Here is a 22,226-nt window from a genome sequence, read left to right on the forward strand (position 1 = left end):
TGTATTAAATCAGATGAGTTAGACTGTATCCCAGATGAAACAAAGTGCAGGGAAAGAAATGAGCAAATCAGCAAAAAGATTTGTTTTTAAATCTGTACATTATCCACAAGGCTCAAGCAATAGAAGCAAACACTAGAAGGTCCCTAAAGTAGTGCCATTCGAAAGAAACCTTTAATAGGGCATCAACTTGCTCCTTCCCGACAGCTGACAGACACACGCAGTCCCTGCAGCCTGCATACACAGACCAGCATCCCTCCCTCAGCACCGTGTCCGCTCCAGCAGCCACCCTGGGTCCCTCCATTCACAGCCAAGCTTCTCAGAAGACGGCCAGTGACCAGGGTCTTCACTCCCTCACCTCCTACTTGGTCCTCCTTCCCCTTCACTGCCCTGTGACTGCCACTCCCAGCAACTGCGCTGAGGACGGGCACAGGGACCTGCCCACAGCCTGATGCAGAGGACCTGTGTGACCCCCAACTCAGGGGACCACAACTCCTTGACCTCCCTGTGGCATAACCAACGCTCCCTTCTCTGTCTCAGCTTTGTGACTCCCTCCCTCCGGGGTCTCCTCCGACCTCCCTGACTGCTCCTTCGCCTTTGTGGGCTCCACTCCTTCCCCCCAATTCTCACTTGATAATGTTTCTCCAGGGGGTCTGTTCCGTGCCCTCCTCTCATCTCACTGCGCCCTGCTCATCCAGCCCTGGCCTCTGCATCGATGTCCTGGAGGCAGCTGGATGCCCACCCGCCAACCCCAAACCTCAACTCTGACGTGTCCAAAACTGACCTGCTCGTCATTCCCCACCTCAACCTCCTTCTGTGGTTTCAATCATGATAAATGGCTCTCCCAGCCACTGAGTTACCCAAGCAATGGCTAGACTCCTCCTCTTCCTGCAGACAGTACCTCCATCCTAATAGGTGACCAAGTTATGCACAGCCTCTCCCGTCCCAGCTCTTGTCTTGCTCTGATTCGGGGTGTCACCACCCCTCATCTCAACCATGGAAATGTGCTTCCAACTCATCTTCCTGCCTCTGAAACTGGCCCTTGCAACACTTGCCATGCTGCAGCTAAAATGCAAATCTGACGTCTCTCTCCCCATAATTCTCCCTGCTGCCCACCAGACTGTTCCAAAACCCTTCAGCAAGACAGGCGAGCTCCAGCTGGTCCTGCCATGCTCCAGAGTGGACCCACCCCACTGCCTAGGACTGTGTCCTGCAGGCATTCTGAATGCACCCTGCACTTTCCCATCCCAGGGCCTTGGTGTCTGTTGAGACCTCTGCCCAGGCCATCCTTTCCATCCTGTCTGCCAAGCAGACACATCCTCACTGAGGCTAAGGTGTTTTGTACAGATGGTCTAACTTGACCTGCACAGCAGCTCTGTGGTGGATACTATTATTAGTCCCATTTTGCAGAAAGGAAATAGACTCAGAGGGATTAAGTCACTTGCTAAAGGCCACCACACACACCACAATGTGACAAAGGGCATGATTTGAACCCAAGCTGGGCTACTCTAAAATCTGTGTTCTCAGCCTCCTGCCCTCCTGCCTTCCAGGATGGCACCAAAGACATTAAATTAGAGTCAGATTCACTCAAGGTTGGCAACCCCTTGGAGAAGCAAAGGTGATTTCAGGGTTTCCAGCACAGAGAACTGGGCTCCTGTCCCAGGCTCTCTGCAGAGCAGACCCTCATTGGCACACATTGAAGGAATGAACGCCCTAGGTGGGTCAGAAGGGGGGGGGGAGGGAGGGAGGGAGGGATGATGTTGAGGGGGGCAATAAAGGGTTCAGAGTTTTACGCGTTGAGCCAGAGACGTACCAATGGCCCTGAAAGCATGAGCCTGCAGCCTGGGGAGAGGAGGCTAGCACTGCTGATCTGGGGATGCTGGTGATTGCCAAACCACAGGAGTGAATGCACTCTCCAAAGGAGAGTGCAGTTTTCAAAGTTTTGGTAAATAACCAAAACGCACTGGGGTTTGTGTGTTCATTTCTTTCCGGTGCACACTAGCCGGGGAAAACAGATGTCTGGCCTTTGGAAGCTCCGTGCTCCAAAATACCAAGAGAAGAGGAGACAGAGGAGGGACGGGGCAGGGATCCTAAAATGACAGAGGCTGCCTTGAGGGAAACCCAGGTGCCTCCTTTTCCCTGCTCCAGAACAGAGCCGGGCTGAGTGGAAGTCCCAGGAGGCCCGTTTTCTCTCAGTGGCAGGGCAGACTTCCTAAAAACTCTCACTGCCCAGCCAGGGAGAGCCTCCCTCAAGGGGCAGTGACTCCCCAGGATGGGCAGGCCGACAGAGCGGGGGGCCTCCCACACTAGGGAGTATTACACTCGTCGCCTGTGAGAAGCGGCCAAGCCTCAGGCTCATGACTTGAAGCCAGAGTTTTGTTGAGAGCCTCCCAATAATGTTTCAGGATTCTTCTTCCTCAAGAACACAAGTTGTCCAAACTAAATAAATAGAAATACTCTTCCAGAAGGTACCTCCCGCCTCCCGTGTGTGCTGGGCCCAGGCCTGGGTGTGAGCGTCTGAGGCCGGGTTGGGGGGAGGTAGAGATGTGGTCGTCCAGTTCCTGCTAAACTTCAGCCAAGCGGACCAGCAGCTGGTGTGGATGAGGGAGGAGGTGAGCGCATCCTTAACGCGAGCCCCGGCCCTCAGCCCCCGAGAGGAGATGCGCCGCGCCCGGCCCCTGCCCTGCTTCACAACAGGTGGGCAGCACTGACCTTTTCCTACTTGAAGGGGTTTTTCAAGCATCCCCTCTGGATACACCCCACAGTCATGCTCAGGATAACCCCTCTTTCTGCTCTGAGGAAGCAAGTCCCCAGCCGGTGGGCAGCAGACCTACACCAGAGACCTGCCGAATGGGGATGGGGGTGCTTAGGGTCCCCAGTGAGCAGACGTGAAAACTGAGGCCCAAGACCACACAGCTTAGTCATGGTCTAAGTGGCTTTGGAAACCAGATATCTTGACTCCAGTACCCTTTCATTCAAAATCTGCCCTGCAGACATGTGCCCTCTGTCAGACACTGCGGGTCCCTGGAAACACAAAGACTAATAGCATCACTGTCCCTGAGGTTGGGGGAGAAGGACCTAGAAGGGAAAACTACAGAGTGGTCAGGTGAGTGCATACCAGGGCCCCGCTGACTGGGCCCATTTCCCTCTGGCAGGAGAAAGTCCAGCCAGACCTTTCCAGAAGAAAGGATATTACTGAACAGGTAAGAGGCACAGAGAGGGCCAGGTTTGGGTGACTCCACATGACAGTGGGCCAGGGAGGGTAAGGGGCCGGGCGGTGGGAGTGGACGGTGCAGGATGGGCTGGACCACAGCGGCGGGGAAGTGCAACCACCCGCCAGTCCCAGGCAGTCGTGACAGTGACCATCTGGGGCACAGCTAGGACGTGGACGAGGACCAGCTGGAAGCAGTGGGACAGAGGTCACAGGAAAGGGACCAGTTTCCATTTCATGAAAGCCCACTCTGTACCGTCAACTGTTACCCACCCTCTTCCGAGATCAGCAAAGTGGGTAAGATGACTTCCATACTTCAGATGGGGAAACTGAGGTCCAGGGAAGTTGTTACCAACTCAGGTCATTCAGGCTGAAGTGTCTGAGCCAGGTTTCAATGCTGCTGACTTCACTTTGTTTCTTCCCGCTGGGAGGGCCAGGCGGAGACAAGTGACTGGCAAGTCTCTGTCGCCCATGACCAGGGTGAAGCGGAGACGGGATGTGAGCTGAGGATGGACAAAGGGTGCCAGCAAGATGCCAGCCTGTCAGCAACCCAGCCCGGCCACCAGGCCAGAACTGAGGTCACAGTGACAGCCGGGCGGGATCAGGTCTGAGAGCTAATTCTCCTGGGGGACAAGGACCCCAAAAGAATCAGAGGGAGGGACGCCTAGTTCTTCCAGTCCCCATGCCCAGGGTGGAGAGCAGCGGCGGTCAGGCTGAGCGGAGCATCGCGTGGGGCTGAGGGTGGGAGCAGCTCCTTTCTCCCCCTCCTTCAGGCCTGGATCATGGCTGAGCTTTAGGACTCTGCCTTTTTTCCTTTGGCCCATGTGGCCTCTTCTGCACAGGGCAAGGTGATACACAGTGGTACAGACCCCTTCTAGATGAGGGTGTGGTGGCTCAGAGGAGTTGAGAAAATACCTGGGTCCCACAGCCAGTTTGGGTTGGGATGAACCTGGCTGGGAGCCCAGACTGTGACTTCCGGTCCAGTCTCCTCCCTTATACTCCTGGCTCCTTCTTTGGGTTGACGGGACAGTGGTCTGGGTTAAAGCCCACCTGCTTTGTCCAGCTCAGACCCCATGAAGGGAGGTGTTGGGTGGCGTCTGGGACTCTCAGCCTTCAGAGCACAACCTCTGTCCCCACAGAGACTCAAGAGTCCCCACCTTCTAGGTTAGCGTCCTCTGGTTATCAACAGAGTGGAGCCCTTCCAAGGAGCCTGGAGCCAAGGCTTCCACCCCCAGGCCGCTGCAGCAGCCCCTGACACCAGGTGGGAAAGCAGACCCTCTCCGGGAGCAGGAGGCGCGTGCCCATACCTGCCTGTTGCAGCCACTCCACCCGGAAATGCCAAGTGACAAAAGGGATGGCATTTTACAGTCAACAGAGCTCTCTCTCATACACTCCTCATTCATCCTCACAACCCCCATCAACAGTACAATAAACAACCCCCCTCTCCATGTTCCAGACGAAGAAAAGTTCACAGGTTCCAGCCGAGAAAGGTCACAGAACTGGCCAAAGACACACTGTGCAAACGAGGTCACGGCCGAGACAGCCCCAGCTCTTAAGGTTCCGGGTTCTGGTCTTTGTCCACCTCTCGCCTGCTGCCCAGATGTGCATCTATCTGTGCTCCTCCTGCCAAAGGACTGGGATTATATCCGATGCACATGCATGTGAGGAAAAACATCTGGATCCTTTAGAACTATGCAGGTCCCCAGCAGAGCAGGTCAGCCTGAAGATGCCAAGTGACTGGGGGGGTGGGGGTGGGGGGGTGGTACCCACTGACAGGAGAAGATGGTACAGATCTGCTCACTCTTGCCTGCCCTTCCCAGGCCAGGTTGAACCAGCCTCCCTACATCAGCCAAACTGGAGTGCACCCCAGAGGTCCAGCCAATATTTCTCTGGAAGCCAAGTCACTCTTAGGCAGCAAGAAATAGGCCTCCTTGACCACAGCGGATTCTATTCTATCTAGAAAATGACTCCTCCCAGCCTGGCAGAGTCCAGCAGGGGTAAAGTCTACACCAGTAAGAAATACAGACACCCAGTGGTATTTGGTGCTGGGTGTGTGTGTGTGTGTGCGCGCACACCCATGCTTGTGTGCACAGAGGGACAGGAGGCAGGTCTGCCTCACTTGGGGAATTCAGTGGCTCAAGTTCAGAAAGGATCCAGCAAGAGATAGAAAAGGCACATTAAGTCCTAAGGGACTCTCACAGTACAAGGGGGCTAAATGAAGATTCTGAGCAGGACTGCCCCCCAAATCCTGGAGCCGTGTTTGCCTCTGGGATCCCCGGATGCAGGTAATGTCACAGTTGTTCTAAAGTCACAAGGCAGCTTCACAATTCCCTCTCCCACAGGGTCCAAACTGGAAGAGAAGAGCCACTATCTCAGATACCATCTCGTGACATCATCCGAGTAGCTACTGAAGGGATGGGTGTGGGGTGGAGACGGGCTTAGCCCAGAGCAAAGGAATGGCCGCTGCAGCAAGAGGGGAGGGCGAGGGCACCTACCTGGACTTCGCGGGTGTGATAGGCGATGATCAAACCCAAAAGGATGATGGTGGACAGACTGATAAGGCATTTCAGGGCCAACGAAAACATGGAATCCTGCAGGAGAAATGGAAAGAGACGATTAGGGAAATCCCGGATGCAATATCTCATTTTACCCTGAGGCTTGCAAAGATTTTGGGGGGGATGGGCGGGGGAACAGTGAAGGCAAAGGAAAAACTGTCACTAGCGCCTCCTGAGAGCAGGATACAGCACAAAGGTAGCCTGAGCCACAAAAGCACCTTGGGCTGGGCCCTGGGCTGGCAGCAGCCCTCAGAGCCTCTGTTTCCTAGAGTTAAATCATATTTGCATTCCTGGGATGAGCCCTGTTTGGGCGTGATGGACGATGTTTGTTATACATGGCTAGATTCAGTTTGCTGATGTGTTGTTTAGAATTTTTGCCTCCATGCTTGTAAGTCATACGAACACAATTGTTTTTTGTGCCACTATTGTATGGTTTGGGCATCAATACCGTGCCAGCTGGGCCTCTCTTTTCTCTTAGCAAACCTGAACCTGAGGGTTCTCAAGGTCCCGTCCATCCCCGACAATGCAGCGTTCTTTCAGGAATGAATGAGAACGCCCTGGCAGCGTGCTCATCTCCTGTTTTCAGCCAAAGGCAGGGAGGGAAGCAAGGGCAGCAGAGGAGCTACTGGAGAGAGAAGGGGTCCCCGAGCACAGGAGCGGAGTGGGGGTCCTGGGCAGGAGAAGGGCCCTGAGGCTGGGGGAGGCAGGGTGGGCCATTTGGCCTTCAGTGCAGTCCTCCAGCCCCAGGGCAGCTCAGGGGACCCACATGGTTAGCAGCAAGAGCTCTGGGGCCAGCCTACTGGATGCAGACCCTGACACGCTCCACTCCTGTAACCTTAGGCTGCTTACTCCATCTCTCTGCGCTCACTCAGGTGCCTCGGGCAGCAGACGAGGGTAACACTGGTACCTACCTCACAGGGCTACTGTGAAAGATACAGGAATTTGTCTCTGTCATGTGCCTAGACCAGCGCCAGGCCCTGTGAGGGCTGGCTACTATCATTTACCTCACTTCCTCTACAGAGCGGGTGCCCTCTTGGGCATCTGGAAGCCAGGGAGTAGAGATGGCTTCCAGCCCCAAAGGCAGGCAGGCACACAGCCCTGAGCAAAGGCAGCAGAAAGAGCCGGGCCGTACTTCCAAGCACTGTGTAGCTGCAGCCCCTCGTATCCTGAGATGCACGCCACATGAGAAACAGCCCCCGTGCTCCAGAATCAGGAAATGCCTGATGTCTGTAAAACACCTTACAGTTTACAAGGTCGCTTCACAGCTTCTTCTCACCCATCCTCGCAACAACCCTTGGCCTCTATCCCAACTTTACAGACATTACAGGCAGAGGTTCAGAGGGGTGAGTGGCTTGTGCCAGAGTTCAAAGCCAAGGCCTCTGACTCCCCACCCACAGCACTGCCCATAAGCCCTCGGGGCCACTCTCCAGTGGGAAACAGTGAAAATGTGAGAAGTGTCCATTTACACAGACCCAAATGTCACAGCTTAACAATGGAAGGATATGATTCAAAGGTAGGATATGGTTATTGCCAAGTGAAACCCACAGCAGAGCTAGAGAGGGAGACATCACTGTCTAAGGAGGCAAGCTTTCAGAGACAGAGTGAGAGGTGGCTGAGATCTTCAGTGTCCAGGGGTGTTGTCCATATGGCGACCACTAGAGTCAATGGAGGGCTTGGACTTTCAGATGCCCAAATCCATGCTCTCGACACCCTCCACAGGCTGAGATGGAAAGAAAGCAGCTCTCCCCGGTGTCCACCAATCTACCTTTTATTTACTTGACATAGTTTGAGGGCCCACTTTGTGCCAGGCACAAGCTAGTGCTAGGGACCCAAGGGAGAACAAATGAAGTAGCTCATTCATTCTTTCATGATAATGTCACATGACCATTCTCATTTCTTGAGCACCTGCTAGAGGTCCAACAGTGGGCTGGACCCTGTAGGATATTGATAGAGGGCTCCTGCCTACCAGAAGCTTCCAACCTGGCGTATACACAAACTCCAACTTTCTGCATGGTGTAGGATCACCCAACTGTGCGAAAGGTCTCCGTTCTGTTCTGCCCAGCTGATGGTCTAAACATAATGCACTTTTCGTTTATCCTCTTGCACATCTACAGTTTAAGGAAGAGCAGCCTGCAATCATTTACTCCGTTCACATGTGCGGAGGTGTTTTTGTGGGGGACTGGTGCAGTGCTGCTCCAGCGGTGGGCCCAAAGTGAAATAGAACACAGTTCCAGCCCTCAGGAAGGTTCCGATCTTTGAAAGCACTACTTGATGCCTGAAACACCACCCAAATCACAAGATCTAGTGGGGCTGAAGAGAGCAGGCGGTGAATTCAAGGATGCTCAGCATTTTAGGAGAAGACTACCTCCCTACAGAAAGCCACTGGGGATAGCTCTCGATGTTTTTGAGCCAGAAATGACCATAACTTTCTTCTCAAAAGGGCCTGAAGGCATCTGGGGAGCATCATGCCTCCCCAGGGAAGAGTTTGGGATCAGCTGCACATTTCAACCTCTAATTTGTTTCTTTTGGCAGAAATTAACTGAAATCAGAATCCAAGTCTACTTCCATCATTTTTAGAGGAATTGGTGAAAGGACTGGGGCCAGATGCTGTCTCCTCTCCTTTGAGCCTCTTCCTTTTGTTCTAAAACTCAAAGCCTTTACATAAGAGGCGACTCCCACCTGCTTCCTGGTTTTGGCCAGTGAAACCTTGTCGGCCAGTTCCAGCCCCATGGGGAGACAAGTGTGCATCGGATCAGCAGGAATGCTTGCCACGCTACAGATTCCCTTGCATTCTCTATTACATGTCAATGAAAAATAAGCCATCAGCCATTTTGAATAGCTAGAAAAAATGTCAAAGAAGTCTGGCTGGACTTGAAATGTTTCCTGTTTGTTAAAATACTGAGTTATCATCTTTACTTTGCTGTCTGAACTCCAATGAAGCTTGAAATTGATATGGTTCCTTGGGTGATGGCAGTGACTCAGGGCTAGCTAATTAGCTGCCATACACGACACGTATGTATGTATGTACATACACACACCTGCTTGGCCCCCACTTACTCCCATCCAAGGGCTAAAAAGGACTCATAGGGCTGGGAGGGAGTCCTGTGGTCAACTGGTCAATCCTTCTCCCCTGCAACTCAGAACTTTTCAACAATAGAGTAATAATTCTTAATAAATAGGAATAATTAAGAATTATATCCCAACAGATGAAAATTGTCTTTTAAAGCCACCTATGCCTAAATGCCCCCAAAATATTAAAGTAAATTTGAGAATAGCCAGTGATGGAACACTATGTAGCCACTTACAACCATTTCTGCAGAGAATATTCGAAGACATGAGGAAAGGTTCATGCTATAATATCAAGTGAAAAACCCAGACTCCAAAACTTTATATATGGTACATTCCCAATAATTTTCAAATTTCTTACTTTTTTAATGTAAAAAAAGACTGAAAATACAGTGTCATTCTATAAAATGTCAGGGTACACCACAGTATTACCTCTGACGCTCTGAGTACAACAGGTGCTTAACAGAAGCCACTTAATGATGGCAATTTTATTTTTACCTAACATTTATTAAGTACAGACTACATACCAGGTTCCAGACTATGCCTTCTACACAACTTATTTCACATCCACACCCTACAGATGAGGTCATAATGTCTCCATTTTACTGACAAAGAAACTGAGGATCAGAGAGACAAAGTGACTTTTCCAAGGTCATACAACTAGCCAGATTTAAGCTATATTATCAGATTTTTCTGTATACCATGCTTTCCCCTGCCTTCAAAATGAACTAGGCTCCCATGCAAAATAGTGAGTTCTTGTCATCCTGCTAGAGGCTGGGTATAGCCATCAGGGGTGAGCAGAGGGGAGTCTTAGCAGGGAAGGAGGGTAGACCACATTCCTGCAAGATGCCCCCATCCACGTGGTCCCTGTTCTGCTCCAAGCCATGAGGCAGCCCTTCACCAGTCTATGACTTCTCATGGAAGACAATAATCTGGTATAAAGCACTACTGTAGGGGCCTACCATGCAAGGGGGGCATCATCAACCCACTTTTACAGAGGAGGAAACTGAAGCTCCAAGAAGGTACCTAACTTGTCCAAAGACATGGCCAACAAATGGCAAAGTCAGGGTTGAAGAAGTCAGGATTTAGGGCGGAGGTGGGTGGAAAGGGACAGACGGGGAGTTTGAGATTTGTAGACACTGACAGGTATATATAGAATAGATAAACAAGTTTATACTGTATAGCACAGGAAGTATATTCAAGATCTTGCAGTAGCTCATGGTGAAAAAGGATATGAAAATGAATATATGTGTATTCATGTATGACTGAAAAATTGTGCCATACACCAGAAATTGACACAACATTGTAAATTGAGTATAACTCAATTTAAAAAAAAGAAAAAAAAGAAAAGAAGTCAGGATTTACTCCAGATCTGTATGCCTCCAGGTTCCGTGCCCCGCCCATGCACAGACACCCCCACCTGCCCTGCTGGTCAGGCCTTTCTGACCTCTAATTTCTGCAGTGAGGCTTCTCAGAACTGCTCCAGCCTTTCCTCCCCCGAGGCTGTGCGGAATGTGATGGAGTGTGTCCCTGGCTCTGGAGCCAGCTGTCTAAATTGCCCTCCTGGCCTGCCTGGTAGCTTCCAAAGACAGGCCAGAACGGTAATGATTACAGTAGATCTTCCCAGAGACTTTGAAGTTCAAAATGTGTTTCATTGTTTGGAACATTATTGAAAATAACAGAAAACTATACTTGCAAGCAGAGTCCTAGGGGGCACTGAACGGAAGTGAAGTATTAGGTAAAGATGTGCAGACACCTCCCCAATCAAGGTGACACCCTAAAGTGTGTGCGTGTGTGTGTGTGCATGTGTGTACACATATGTGGTCCATTCATGATCTCTGACACTGGCTGGAACCCCCAACGGGGAAGAAGTGATACCATCTAAAAGTCTGTATTTACTGAATTAAGATCTACATTTTGTGCATTCGACTTGGGAAATAATTGATTTAGAAATCTTTTCTGTTTAATAAGGTCAACTTTTCCTTCGATTTCACAGAGAGGCTCCAAAGTTGATTGACATTCAGCATCGGCTTAACACTGTGACTCTGTAATGGTTGTCCTAATTAGACACTCTTGCTAATTAACACTATGCAAATTAAAACCAGCCCCTCACCCACTGGCCAGGAAGACTGCACTCATGGTTGCTGCTCTCTGCGCAGACACAGCTTCTTTCCTCAACCTGGTGCTTTCACGCCAGCGCCAAGCCCCTGCCTCTTCCCTCCTCTGTTCTCATCCTGCCTCTTTCTCATGATCCCTCGTTCTCATCCACTCTCCGCACCTTTCACCCACATGCTCATCATCCCAGGTTGATGATGTGAGTACAGCCATGGCTCTTCCTGGCATTCTCAGAGGGACTGCCTTGCTAGGCTCCTACCAGAAGCCAGCCACCAGCATCCTCTTTTGGTCATTCATGGTCCAGAGTGGAATCACTCAGACCCTCTGCATCCTTCAATGTCGAACTTGAGAACAGGGGAAACAGGCAAAGCTGTTGGGGAGGGTGGACTCTGGGTGTCTCAGAGGGCAACTGGATCTCCAACAGGCCTGACAAGGGAGAAGTTCCAAGAATCCAGGGTGCTTCATATCCAAGCTGGTCCCCAGCTGTGACATCAGAGGGCCCAGGAGGTCTCAGCCTCCACGGTGGTAAATGCTTGGCTTCGGACAGGCTTCTAGGCCTCAATACCCTCCATAAAATGAGACTCTTGGACCATATAGTCCCAGAAGTCCCTGAAACCTAATGGCTGATGGCACCGGGCACACAATGGCCATGACACATGCACGAGCTACAGGGACACTCTCAGCATTTCTTTTTTTTTTTTCTTTCTTTCTTCTCCCAAGCATTTCTATACATGATGGAACTGTGAGTGTGCAACAGTCAGCGACAAAACACACTCACACCATCCTCTCCTCAAACAGAACAAGATGGTTAACAAGGAAAATGACCATTGTCTCTTTCTGAATACCATGGGATTTGAAACCAAAAAGCCAAAATTCAAGTCATATCTTTGCTACTCACTAGCTTTGTGACATTGGACCCATCACTTAACATCTCTGGGCCTCTGTTTCCTTCTCTGCAGGCCAGCTCTAACAGGTCTCACTCTCCCAGGTGTTGGAGGATGAAGTAAAACAACACATACGAAAAACTGCATTCTTTTTTTGACACAAAGAAAAGTTCACATTCTCTCATAGCCAAACTCCCTTTCTCTTGCTGCGCAGATGTCAGCGCAGGTAACCTCTGCTGGTTCTCAGCCGGGGGCCCCTGAATCAGCTCCAGAATCAGCACTTAAGGGTTACAACAATTTACAAAGATCCTGCCCCAGGCATTTCAGAAAGACAACTTGGGTAGTCTGCAGTGGGCCAGACTTTCACTCACTCACCTAGCCACGCTATAAATCTTTACTGAGCATTGAACTATGCCCAGGCCCTGTCCTGGCTACTTGCAAAATGCCAGGGATTCCCACACCCCATCCACCCTGAGCCTGAATCCCAACAGGTGGACTACGGGCAGGTGAGCAGGGCCTGGACGAATGGGCAGGAAGCCCGGGCTGAGAGAAGACCTGCAAGGGGCTCCTTGAATAAGCAGGAGGTGATGAGGACCAGAGGAGGCGACCTGAGAGACTCAGTGGGACCCAAACCTGACTCCACATCCTGAACATGAGGTGAGGAGTACAGAGGCCCCACAGGGCTTCAGAGAGTAACTTTATCCCCAGAGATGCTGTTTGCTGAGGACGCAGGGGCTCCACACCGGCTGTGGAGTACATACTGGAAGACAGTGCGAGCCCTCCCCCTGCTCAGCGCCCACCAGGGTTGAGCTCCCATCCCGGGTACTGGGGACCAAGCTGCAGGCACCTTCCCTCCTCATGAGCACGCTGTGTGGGTGACAGTGTGTCTTTCCCAGGGCCCAGGGGCTGTCTCCCACCCGCCGAGATGGAAGCCCCAGAAGGCCAGATTTTTCAGCTTTGTTTATCCACTTCTGCATCCTTGAGCCTCAGACATTGTCCAGCACAGAGTAGGTCAATAAATATTAGTCAAATGTTGCACATTTGAATGAAGGGAGCAGAATTTTGAGATGTGACAAGGAGGTGGACGCTTCCATCCTCAACTTCCAAATACATGACAACTAACGGAACATGATCAAAATAATAGCTGGCATTTACTGGGCGCTTATCACGGCCAGGCGCTGCTGTAACTGCTTTAGACCCTCAGAACAACCCCATGGGGGGCCCAGGGGGTTCAGTCACTTGCCCATCGTTACCAAGTGAGGAAGAAATAGAAGTCAGATTCGGACCCAAAGATCTGTGCTCTCTCCGTCCAGAGAGTCTGATGACACAAGGCCATCAGTCCTCGGAACGCCACCCTTCCCCGCCCAGCCTTCCCGGGTGGGACCAGTCCCCATCTCCCCTGCCCTCTGAGGAGTCCCCAGTCATGTCACCATTAAACCTCGGTCACCTACTAGCATGACAGACTTGAGCCGCCCGAGGTCAGGGCCGCGGGTCTGCCTCATCATTGCCAGTGCAGCCCGGAACCAGCCTGGCGTGGGGAGGCAGGCAGGAAACGCTCGTGGAGTGAAGGAAGCCAATGGTCTCAAAATAAAACTCCAGTCAAGTCGGCCTGGGGCATTTCTCTGTGGCCTTCCACTTTGTCACTCCCAGAAGGAGATAGAACCTGATGGCTGAGGGACATCATGCAATTAATACAAGGGCATTCGGGTCTGAGCAGAGGGTGGCCTGGTAATGGTTAGTGAAGCCAGCATGAAGACCAAGACACCAATTAAGAGGAAATCATCCTCCCCAGGCCTTGGCTCTCCCGCTGTGCGATGCCCCAAGGAAGTAAAAAAAGGTCATTTGAGAGACCATGCTACCAAAATATCAAGTCAGATGGGTCATCCCTAAGGCCACAGACACAATTCCAATTAAGGAGATGGTTTTCTTTACAAAGTCTGAGCAGAAGGGAACTGGCGTATCATGGATTCTCTACTGCATGCTTGCTTATAATGTACTATCCTGCCCCACTTACAATATTGGCAAAGATGCCATTCAATTCAATCAAAATTTTTATTACATGTTTGTCATGTGCCAGGCCCTGTGCTAAGTGTGGGAGGTAGAAATAATGTGTAGGCCAGGGATGAAAACTGCTGCTCTAGAGGCCCAAGAAAGAAGCCCAGAAGGCTGGGGCCACCATCATAGGCTTGAGGAGACACCACTGAATAGGCAGTCATATACATAAGCAGGAGAGCCCCAGAATCTTGGAGTTAAAACGAAACTTAAAAGCCATCTAGTTAAATGGCTCATGACTCTCCCCTTTAAGATTCTTGGCATGTGGTCATCCAGTCTCTGCTTGATTACCTCCAGGGACAGGGAACTCACTTCCTATAAAGGCAGCCTATCTCTACATTGGAAAGCTCTGACTTTTTCACAGATCTGGCTTTAGCTTTCTTAGGGGCTTAGCCCCCAGTAAAGGTAAACAAACAAATGCCTCTGTGAAACCTCACTCTGACTTTGGCATCAGAGGCGCCTATGCCAAAGTCCTCAATAAGTGAACCCCTCCCCCAGACAAAAACCCATAAAAATACAGAACACCAGGCTTGGAGGTGCCCTTGGAGGTCAGCTAGTTCCCACCCTTTGTTCTCTATGAGGACACTGAGGCCCAGCGAGGTAGGCTCAGCCCTATCACACACCAGCCTATGTTGAAGCAAAGCTTAGGACCTGGGTTTTGGGGGCCCGAGGCCTAGGCTCAAGGGGTGGGCATCCCTGCCCGCCCTGTCTCCCCTGTTTATGAAGATCTAAGAACCTTAAATGTATCTATTTTCCAAAAGCCTAGATCCCTACCCTGGAAGTCACCTCCAAACATCTCACCTAGACACTTTATTTCCTTCTCCAATAAACAGCCTGCTCCTGATTACCCTTCATCCTCCTCTGCTCGTGGAATGTGAGTGCTCTTGGCCAGCCAGCAATTACATTACTCTTGTCATGTCAAGAAGCTGGAACCTCCTTCTCCAGCTCTGATGAATGCACACCTGTCACTATGCCTCTCATCCTGAAGGTCCCGATCCCCACCTTTGCCTCAGAAGAAGCACATAGTGAAGGTCTCTTGTCCCAGCCCCAACATCCATCCTGGTAGCCTTATAGAGAACCACTTAACTCTGCCCCCCAGGTGTGGCAGAGCCCTGCAGGAAGGCTGCTCACCGTGAGGGGTTCTCCTTGCAAATACCCACTGCTACCCTAAGACCATGGTCCCCACATTTCCTCCAGCTTGCAGAAGCACCTCCCCCTCCTCCTTTTAATGTTCTAGAATGTCTGAGACAAATAACTGCTTTCTGGATGGCTTGCTTTGAAGTAGTTTTATTCTCTTATTAAAACCTATCTGGCCCCCAAACCAGTAAAACAGTAGGAAATCACTTTGCTCTGCAGAAGACTGTGTGTGCACACTGGGCTTCTGGCTAGAACAGAACCAGCCCAGGCTGGGCTTTGGGCTTCTCTCCTCATCCTGCCCCAGGACACACACCAGACTCCCAGATTCTCTGCAGGAGCTGTGGTCAACCAACTGCAATGAACTGGGTAAATTCATCTTTAGATGGATAGAATTTGAAATAAGAATTCTCATCACCTGAGAGCCAAAGAGAAGCATGTGCTGGTTTTAAAGACACAAAGCCAGGCCTACAGACTACCCCCCACCATCCACCTTTCAGCCTTATCACCCCTCCAGTTCTCTTCCTTCTTTTCGCCCTCCAGCCTCTGCCTCTTTCTGCACCCAAGGCTGCTGCGGTGCCCGCAGCACCATCATATACCCTAACTCTACCTTGTAACCTCATCAGAGAATTCCGTAGCTCAGTTCTCTGCTCACTCCCAGACTGGTGCCCAGAGGCAAACCCATTTCCATCCCCACACGGGGCAGAATCAACCCCTGAGCCTGGCAATGTTTGGGCCCAATGAAAATTTTAAGATGCCCAGAAATCACATATGGTGAGAAAAACAACCGCCTGGCAGGCTCCACAGACATCTCTGAAGGCTGTTCTGGAGCTTCCCGGATAAGGAGCAGCCCCATCCCATGTTTCCCCTGCCACGTTTCCAGGCTTCCCGGAGCAGCAGCCGGAGGCCAGCATCACCCTCCTTCCACTTCCACACCCGCATCCTCGCCAATAAACGTGAGACAGCAAATCCTCCACGGAAGGCAAAGACTGAGCTGGAAGGGGCCTCCCAGGCCATCTAGCCCAGCTCCCCCACTTTACAGGAAAGGAAATGGGGGCCCAGAGAGGGGCTCTGTCCTACCCAAGGTCACACACCAGTAACAGCAAGGGCTAATCTTGCCCTAAGTCTTCCGAGGCCCGGGCCCGTGCTTTCCCCACACCTGCGTTCTGCCTGCCTGTCAGCCTGCCCGTCAGCCTGCACACTCCTGCAAGGGCCCCTCTGCCCGATCCCTCGCCCACCCCCTGCAAGCGCTCCCTTCAGATCCGGGGAATGAACATTTCTTCCACGGCTCGTTCAAGGGCAAGTCAGAAGAAATAATAATCACCTATTCTAGGTTCGTCATCTTCTTTTTGCTTAAAAAAAAAATCTAAAAGCTTAAACATAAATAAAGGGAAATTGTCTGGAAAAATAACCAGTTGGCATGAAACAATTGGCATTTCAGAGTGGCAGAAGAAGTGGAAGTACTGTTTTTCAGAAATTCAGCACAGCCATGAGCTGTTAACTCCTAGCCGTTTGGCACGGGCTCCCCGATTGTTTGGATGTGATGGACGGTGTTGATAGAAGTGGTGGAGACCAAACACGGGCTATTAATAGGCCAAACGTGGCACTTTTATCCCTCTCTCTCGCTCTCTGGCACCAAACTGTTGCCGGCCTGTCTACCTTTGGCTCTGAGGTGCCATCAATTCCAGCAATGGGTGTCTCCGGCTCGTGTCCCAGCAAGCTTGTCCGTGAGCCTAGAAGGGGACCAGGGCTGCCGGCCAACGGGGGTGCCTGTGTGTGCAGAGCCCCAAGGGAGTCGCGAGGCCTGAAGGTCCCTGAGGTGCTGCCCCCACCTTGCACGGGGCACACAGTAGATTATCCAAAGTCAGGGGAGTCGGGAATCTCTCAAATCCACCACGTAGTTCTCTTACCCACTTCCCTCCTGTAGGAACTTGAGGCAGCCCTGATCTCAAGGCTGGGGCTCATCCTTCTAACTGGTTCAAGTCAGAGCTGTTTCAAGGAGGAAGGTGCCCCGTGGTTCCTTTCCTAAAGGATACTGCTTCTGGGATTCAAACTCCACAAGGCTTTGGAGTACCTGGGACGTGTGGGTCTCTGAGTCCACCCATTTTCATACAGGATCTCGCTTAATCCTTACAAGGAATTATTGTCCCCTCCTTGACAAATGAGGAAACTGAGGCACAGATCACAAAATTAAATGAGATCACATAATTAGCAAAAGGAGGAGTCCTCTGAGTCCGAGCTCAGGATTGGAGAAGCCCCGGCAAAGCCCTGTTGGGACCTGCGCCCTGTCCTCCCTGAGGGTGTGGTCACCTCGCTGCCACTCTTCTCAAGCCTGAACTGCTGGGTCTCTCCCTCCAAGCTCCAGGCGTTTCCCCAGCGCTCCCCGATCCCAGCCAGCTGTCCCCTACCTGCAGAGCATCGGTCACCAGGGGAACCAGGCCAGAGACCCCAGCTGGACTGGTTTGGCTCCAGCACCATCTTTAATGTCCATTAAATGAGAGTAAAAATCCTTTCTTCCTTTCAGAGTTACTGTGAAGACCAAATAATGACTGTGGAAATGTTCTACCACCTAAGGGTTCCCAGAAGCTTAAAACGGTCTGTGCACAGGGTGACCATATATATATCCGGGTTGGCTCTGGGGAGACCAGTTTATGCCTATTGTCTGGCATAGTTATTAATGTGAATAGCAATTATTAATATAATACTCTCAAAAGTGTCCCCGTTTAGACAGTGAATCATATGATCACTTGGCATATGTAGCACTTGCTGCCATGGGGTCTGAGAGAATTGAGGGCCCCTCCCTGCCCTCCTGCCCCCACATCTCCCAGCTCCCACTCCCACTTTGTCCAGTGGGAGGGATAGGGCTCAGAGCTGCCATTGGCCGACCCCTTGCCAGGGTCCCTGCTCCCAGGAGTCATTTTGTTAGATCAAAGCAATTATTATAGACAATTTTAGCAGCGCAGCATCACAGTGCCTGGATTAACTGCAATTATACATCACTCCTTTAAGGTTTATTCCATCAATTATGGACAATTTCAGTCACGTGCCTTGCTGCCTTAACCCTTTGTGGCTTGAATTACTCAGCACAGAAGAAGCTGTAACCATGGAGAAGGCTGACTATCAGAATACATTTGCCACTGAATCATTGTGTGGTGGATGTCAGTTTAGGGCTTCCTCATTCACAATGCTCTTTCTTGCAGTTTCCTATTTGATCCCTGGGAGACAGGGAGAGCCACTCCCAGCTCAGAGACGGGAAAAACTGAGGCTCAGAGTATTTAAGCAATTACCCAAGATCAGACAGCTAGGAACCCCAACTCTTCTAACACTGTGTTGCCAAAACATTGTTTTCTTTAGGGATCAATGAATATGACCAGCACGGGTGGCCTCTGGAATGTGACCCTTGGGCTTCAGTGGTCTGACAGGGCCCCACGGCCAGGCATATGGGACAGCAGCTGAGGGCATCTGGAGGCAGGCCTGCCAAGGAGTTAGCCCAGTGCATCAGATGGATGCGTGCTTGCCAGGCAGAGTCGCCCTGGACCTGGCGCAATTCAAGTGGCCTTACTGACAAAGAAAAATAAAAGAAAGAAACTCCAAGAAGAAAATGTCCACAGCAGAAAAATATACATACATGGACACCCAGAACCTTCCTCCTTCCACTATTCAACGGGGAGAGACAGAAGAGGCTGGGGAGGGGATGGCAGGATTCCCACAGAACACAGACACCTAAGGGTGTCTCAGTGTTGAGATGGGAGAACCAGAGGAACACTGTCTTCCACTTCCAGGGCCTTTATTTGGGCTCCTACCCCATATCTCCTGTGCTCTGCCCTGGTCACTGAATGCTAGTCTAGCGATCTCTGAGACGCCCCAGTCCAAAGCCACATTTTACAGATTGGGGAACTGAGGCACCAAGCAGGAAGTACCCTGCCTATGCCCCAGCCGGCCAGAGCCTTCCCCTCAGCTGGGTTCTTGCTGCCCGAGGTTGTGAGTTGCGGGGGGGTTTCTGCAGCGTTTCTCTCATGGGAAAGTTCGCTGCTTCCTTTCTCCCATCTCTCTTTTTCCTCCGCCCTCATCTCACTCTCCTCACCCACACTTCTTCCCTCATGCGCTAGTTCTATTTCCCTGTTTTCCGGGAACAGGGTTTCAGGTTGTCAGCTCAAGTTTCGAGGTCTGAATGAAACTCACTGTGCTGGAGCCCCTGGGCTCCCCCTGGGGGGGTCACCCCAGACTCTGGGCAGCCTTGTGGCAGGGTCTGGGTCCTATTTGTCTCTCTGTCCTCATTACCTGGTACATAGTAGTAGGTACTGAATAAACACTTGATGAATGAATGAATGAGTGAGTGAATGAATGAATGAAAGACACACCATGCCAAATTCCCAAGGAGAGCAGAATCAAGCAAAATGACATCATTACAGGTCTGATCATTCAGGTAGTCAATAGCACTTAAAATTGGGGGGAGGGGGTGAGTCTGAGTCACCTTTAATTTCCTCATTCCACTGACTAAACAGATACTTATTTGTTTAGAACCCATTGTTTAAGCCTTTAAATATAACAGCTGTGATCAAAGACCTAGGAAAACTGAAACCCCTGCCAAGCCCTCCTCACCCTGGAGAAGCTCTAGGACCAGGAGCGATAACCCTGCAAAAGCAGCAGAACAACTGATGCTTGGGAGGAAAACATGTCTTTGCATCCACAGCCGTTTTCAATTCTTTCGTGGAAGTGGCTCGGGGGTCCCCGGACAAGAAGAGCCGATGGTGGGGCTCCCGGACAAGCACTGTGGTTGATGACACGCTAAGCTGTGAAAACCCGGGTCAGAGCAAAGGAAAAAGACTGCACGGGCCACAGTCACTGACGTCTCTCCACACAGATGTCCCTGGCTTCCGGGCGGTGACTCCAAATCAGCTGCCTCTTGTCACTTGGGACCAGGTGGATTGGAGGGGGGTGGTTTCGGCCCAGGGGAATGAATTGCTTCATTGAAGAAACCCAGCTGGGCCCAGGGCTGTGGGCAGTGGGGAGCCAGGTGGGCTGGGGGAAACTGTTCCTGCAGGGCTGGAAAAGGCCAGGCAGCCTGTGAGCTCTGGGGGGTCAGGAGAGCACATTTTTCCTGGAGAACTCACCCCTCTCCCTCCAGCTGCCACCAGCTGCCGAGCACAGTGGGACAGCCAGGAGACATGGGTCAGATGGCCAGAGGTGGACAGACAAGTACAGAACAAAGGGCGTGGGGGCCAAAAAGAGAGGTTATGAGGGTGCGGAAGTCAGAGCTGGGACAGGCCTTAGAGTCTTCTCCTCTTACAAGCCAGGGCACTGAGGCCTGACCTGACTGAGGTCAATCAGCTGCTAGGTCCAGATCCAGAACCTGGCTCCCCAGACCCCTGCTCCAGTGCTCCTTCTGCTACACCAGGGAGGTTCCACAGCAGTTAACATAAAACACAAATTGTGCTGAATGGGAGAAAAGATTTGCAAATGATATGACAGATATGGGGTTAATAGCTAACACAGCTCATACACCTCAACATCAAAAAAACAAACAACCCAATTTAAAAACAGGCAGAAGAACTGAACATTTTTCCAAAGAGGAAATGCAGACAGCCAACAGGCAACATCACTAATCATCGGGGAAATGCAAATCAAAACCACAATGAGGTATCACCTGTCAGAATGGCTGTCATCAAAAAGAACACAAATAACAAATGTTGGAGAGGATGTGGAGAAAGGGAACCCTTGTACGCTGTTGGTGGGAATGTAAATTGGTGAAGCCATTGTGGAAAACAGTATGAAGGTTTTTCAAAAAATTAAAAATGAAACTATTATATGATCTAGCAATTCCACTCCTGGGTGTATATCTGAAAAAACCAAATACATTAACTTGAAAAGATGCATGCACCCCAATGTTCATAGCAGCATTATTTCCAGTTGCCAAGGTATGGAAGCAACCTAAGTGTCCATCAACCGATGAATGGATAAAGATGTGGTATATATACAATGGAATACTACTCAGCCATAAAAAAAGAATGAAATTTTGCCATTTGCAGCAATATGAGTGGACTTGGAGTGTATTATGTTAAATGAAATAAGCCAGAGAAAGGCAAATGCTGTAAGATGTCACTTATATGTGGAACCTAAAAAATACAACAAACTAGTGAATATAACAAAAAAGAAGCAGACTCAAAAAGAACAAACTAATGGCTCCCAGTCGGGGAGAGGGGCAAGATAAGGGTGGAGGATTAAGAGATACAAACTATTATGTATCAAATAAGCTATAAGGATATGTTGTACAAAATGGGGAATATTTTATAACTATAAATAAAGTATAACCTTTTAAAACTGAATCACTATACTGTACACACCTATAACTTATATAATATGTACATCAACTATACTTCAATAGTAAAAAAAATTTTTAATTTAAATTAAAAAAAAGAAAAGACCTAAATGTAAAAAACACACATACGAATTGTGCCGCCCCTCTGCCTAAATCCCTTCTGAGCTCCCCATGGCCTCTAGGATGGGGTGAATCCCCTAAGCAAGGCACCTGCATGATCTGACACCAGCCCAGCTCTCTAGCCTGCCCACACCACAGATTCCAGCCATATTGAGTCTTTATTCACACGTCTCCAAAATGCTCTGCACTCTCAGGTCTCTGGGCCTCTGCACATGTTTCCTAGGCCAGGAGCGACCTTCCTCTCTTGGCCTGTCACATTCCTGGTCAATCTTCAAGACCCAACTGTGCTCCCACTACTCCCACTGCCCCACCCTCCTGAGCCGCCCCCTCTTCCGTGCTACCTTCACCGGACATCAGGTCTCTGTGCGAGACCATCTAAGTGCGTTAAGTATCTGTCTACCAGCCTGTGAGCTCTTTGAGCGGCTTTTTAATCTTTCAATTTCTCCCTGACCCCCAGCACCTAGTATGGTGCCCGGTATGTGAGAAAAACTCCATTAATGCTTATGGAATTAATTATCAAATTAAAGAGTGAGTGAACCCCTGGGCAGCATTGATAGTGCCTTGTTTATGTTCCTCATGAAGCGACTCAACCTACCGAAGGGCCAGCAGCACTCAGAATACTTGTTAACCCCTATCTTCTCTCCCATCTCCCTTCCTCTCTGCGTGGGAGGCTGGCAGGGTCTCACCACAACCAAGAGTCAAGTGAGGTGGCATCTCTGCCTGGAAAACAGCAACAGAGATTCTGGGGCCCTGAGTGACGCCTCCAGCTGATG

At 50.6% G+C, this 22,226-nt stretch overlaps 1 protein-coding gene across 4 annotated transcripts in view; it reads right to left on the reverse strand.

Annotated features, from left to right (window-relative positions):
• Window positions 1-22,226, reverse strand: part of KCNN3 (potassium calcium-activated channel subfamily N member 3) — a 153,410-nt gene that overhangs the window by 104,223 nt on the left and 26,961 nt on the right. For 3 of the 4 annotated variants that reach the window (XM_031436189.2, XM_031436188.2, XM_031436191.2), the window contains exon 2: window positions 5,704-5,799. In XM_031436189.2, the coding sequence (XP_031292049.1) occupies window positions 5,704-5,799 (96 nt within the window). Of the gene's footprint in view, window positions 1-5,703; window positions 5,800-19,616; window positions 20,387-22,226 lie in introns of those variants that run through there. The other variant, XM_064477803.1, reaches the window with a different exon arrangement.

The sequence above is a fragment of the Camelus dromedarius genome, chromosome 23, assembly GCF_036321535.1.
Source record: "Camelus dromedarius isolate mCamDro1 chromosome 23, mCamDro1.pat, whole genome shotgun sequence".
Taxonomy (NCBI): Eukaryota; Metazoa; Chordata; class Mammalia; order Artiodactyla; family Camelidae; genus Camelus; species Camelus dromedarius.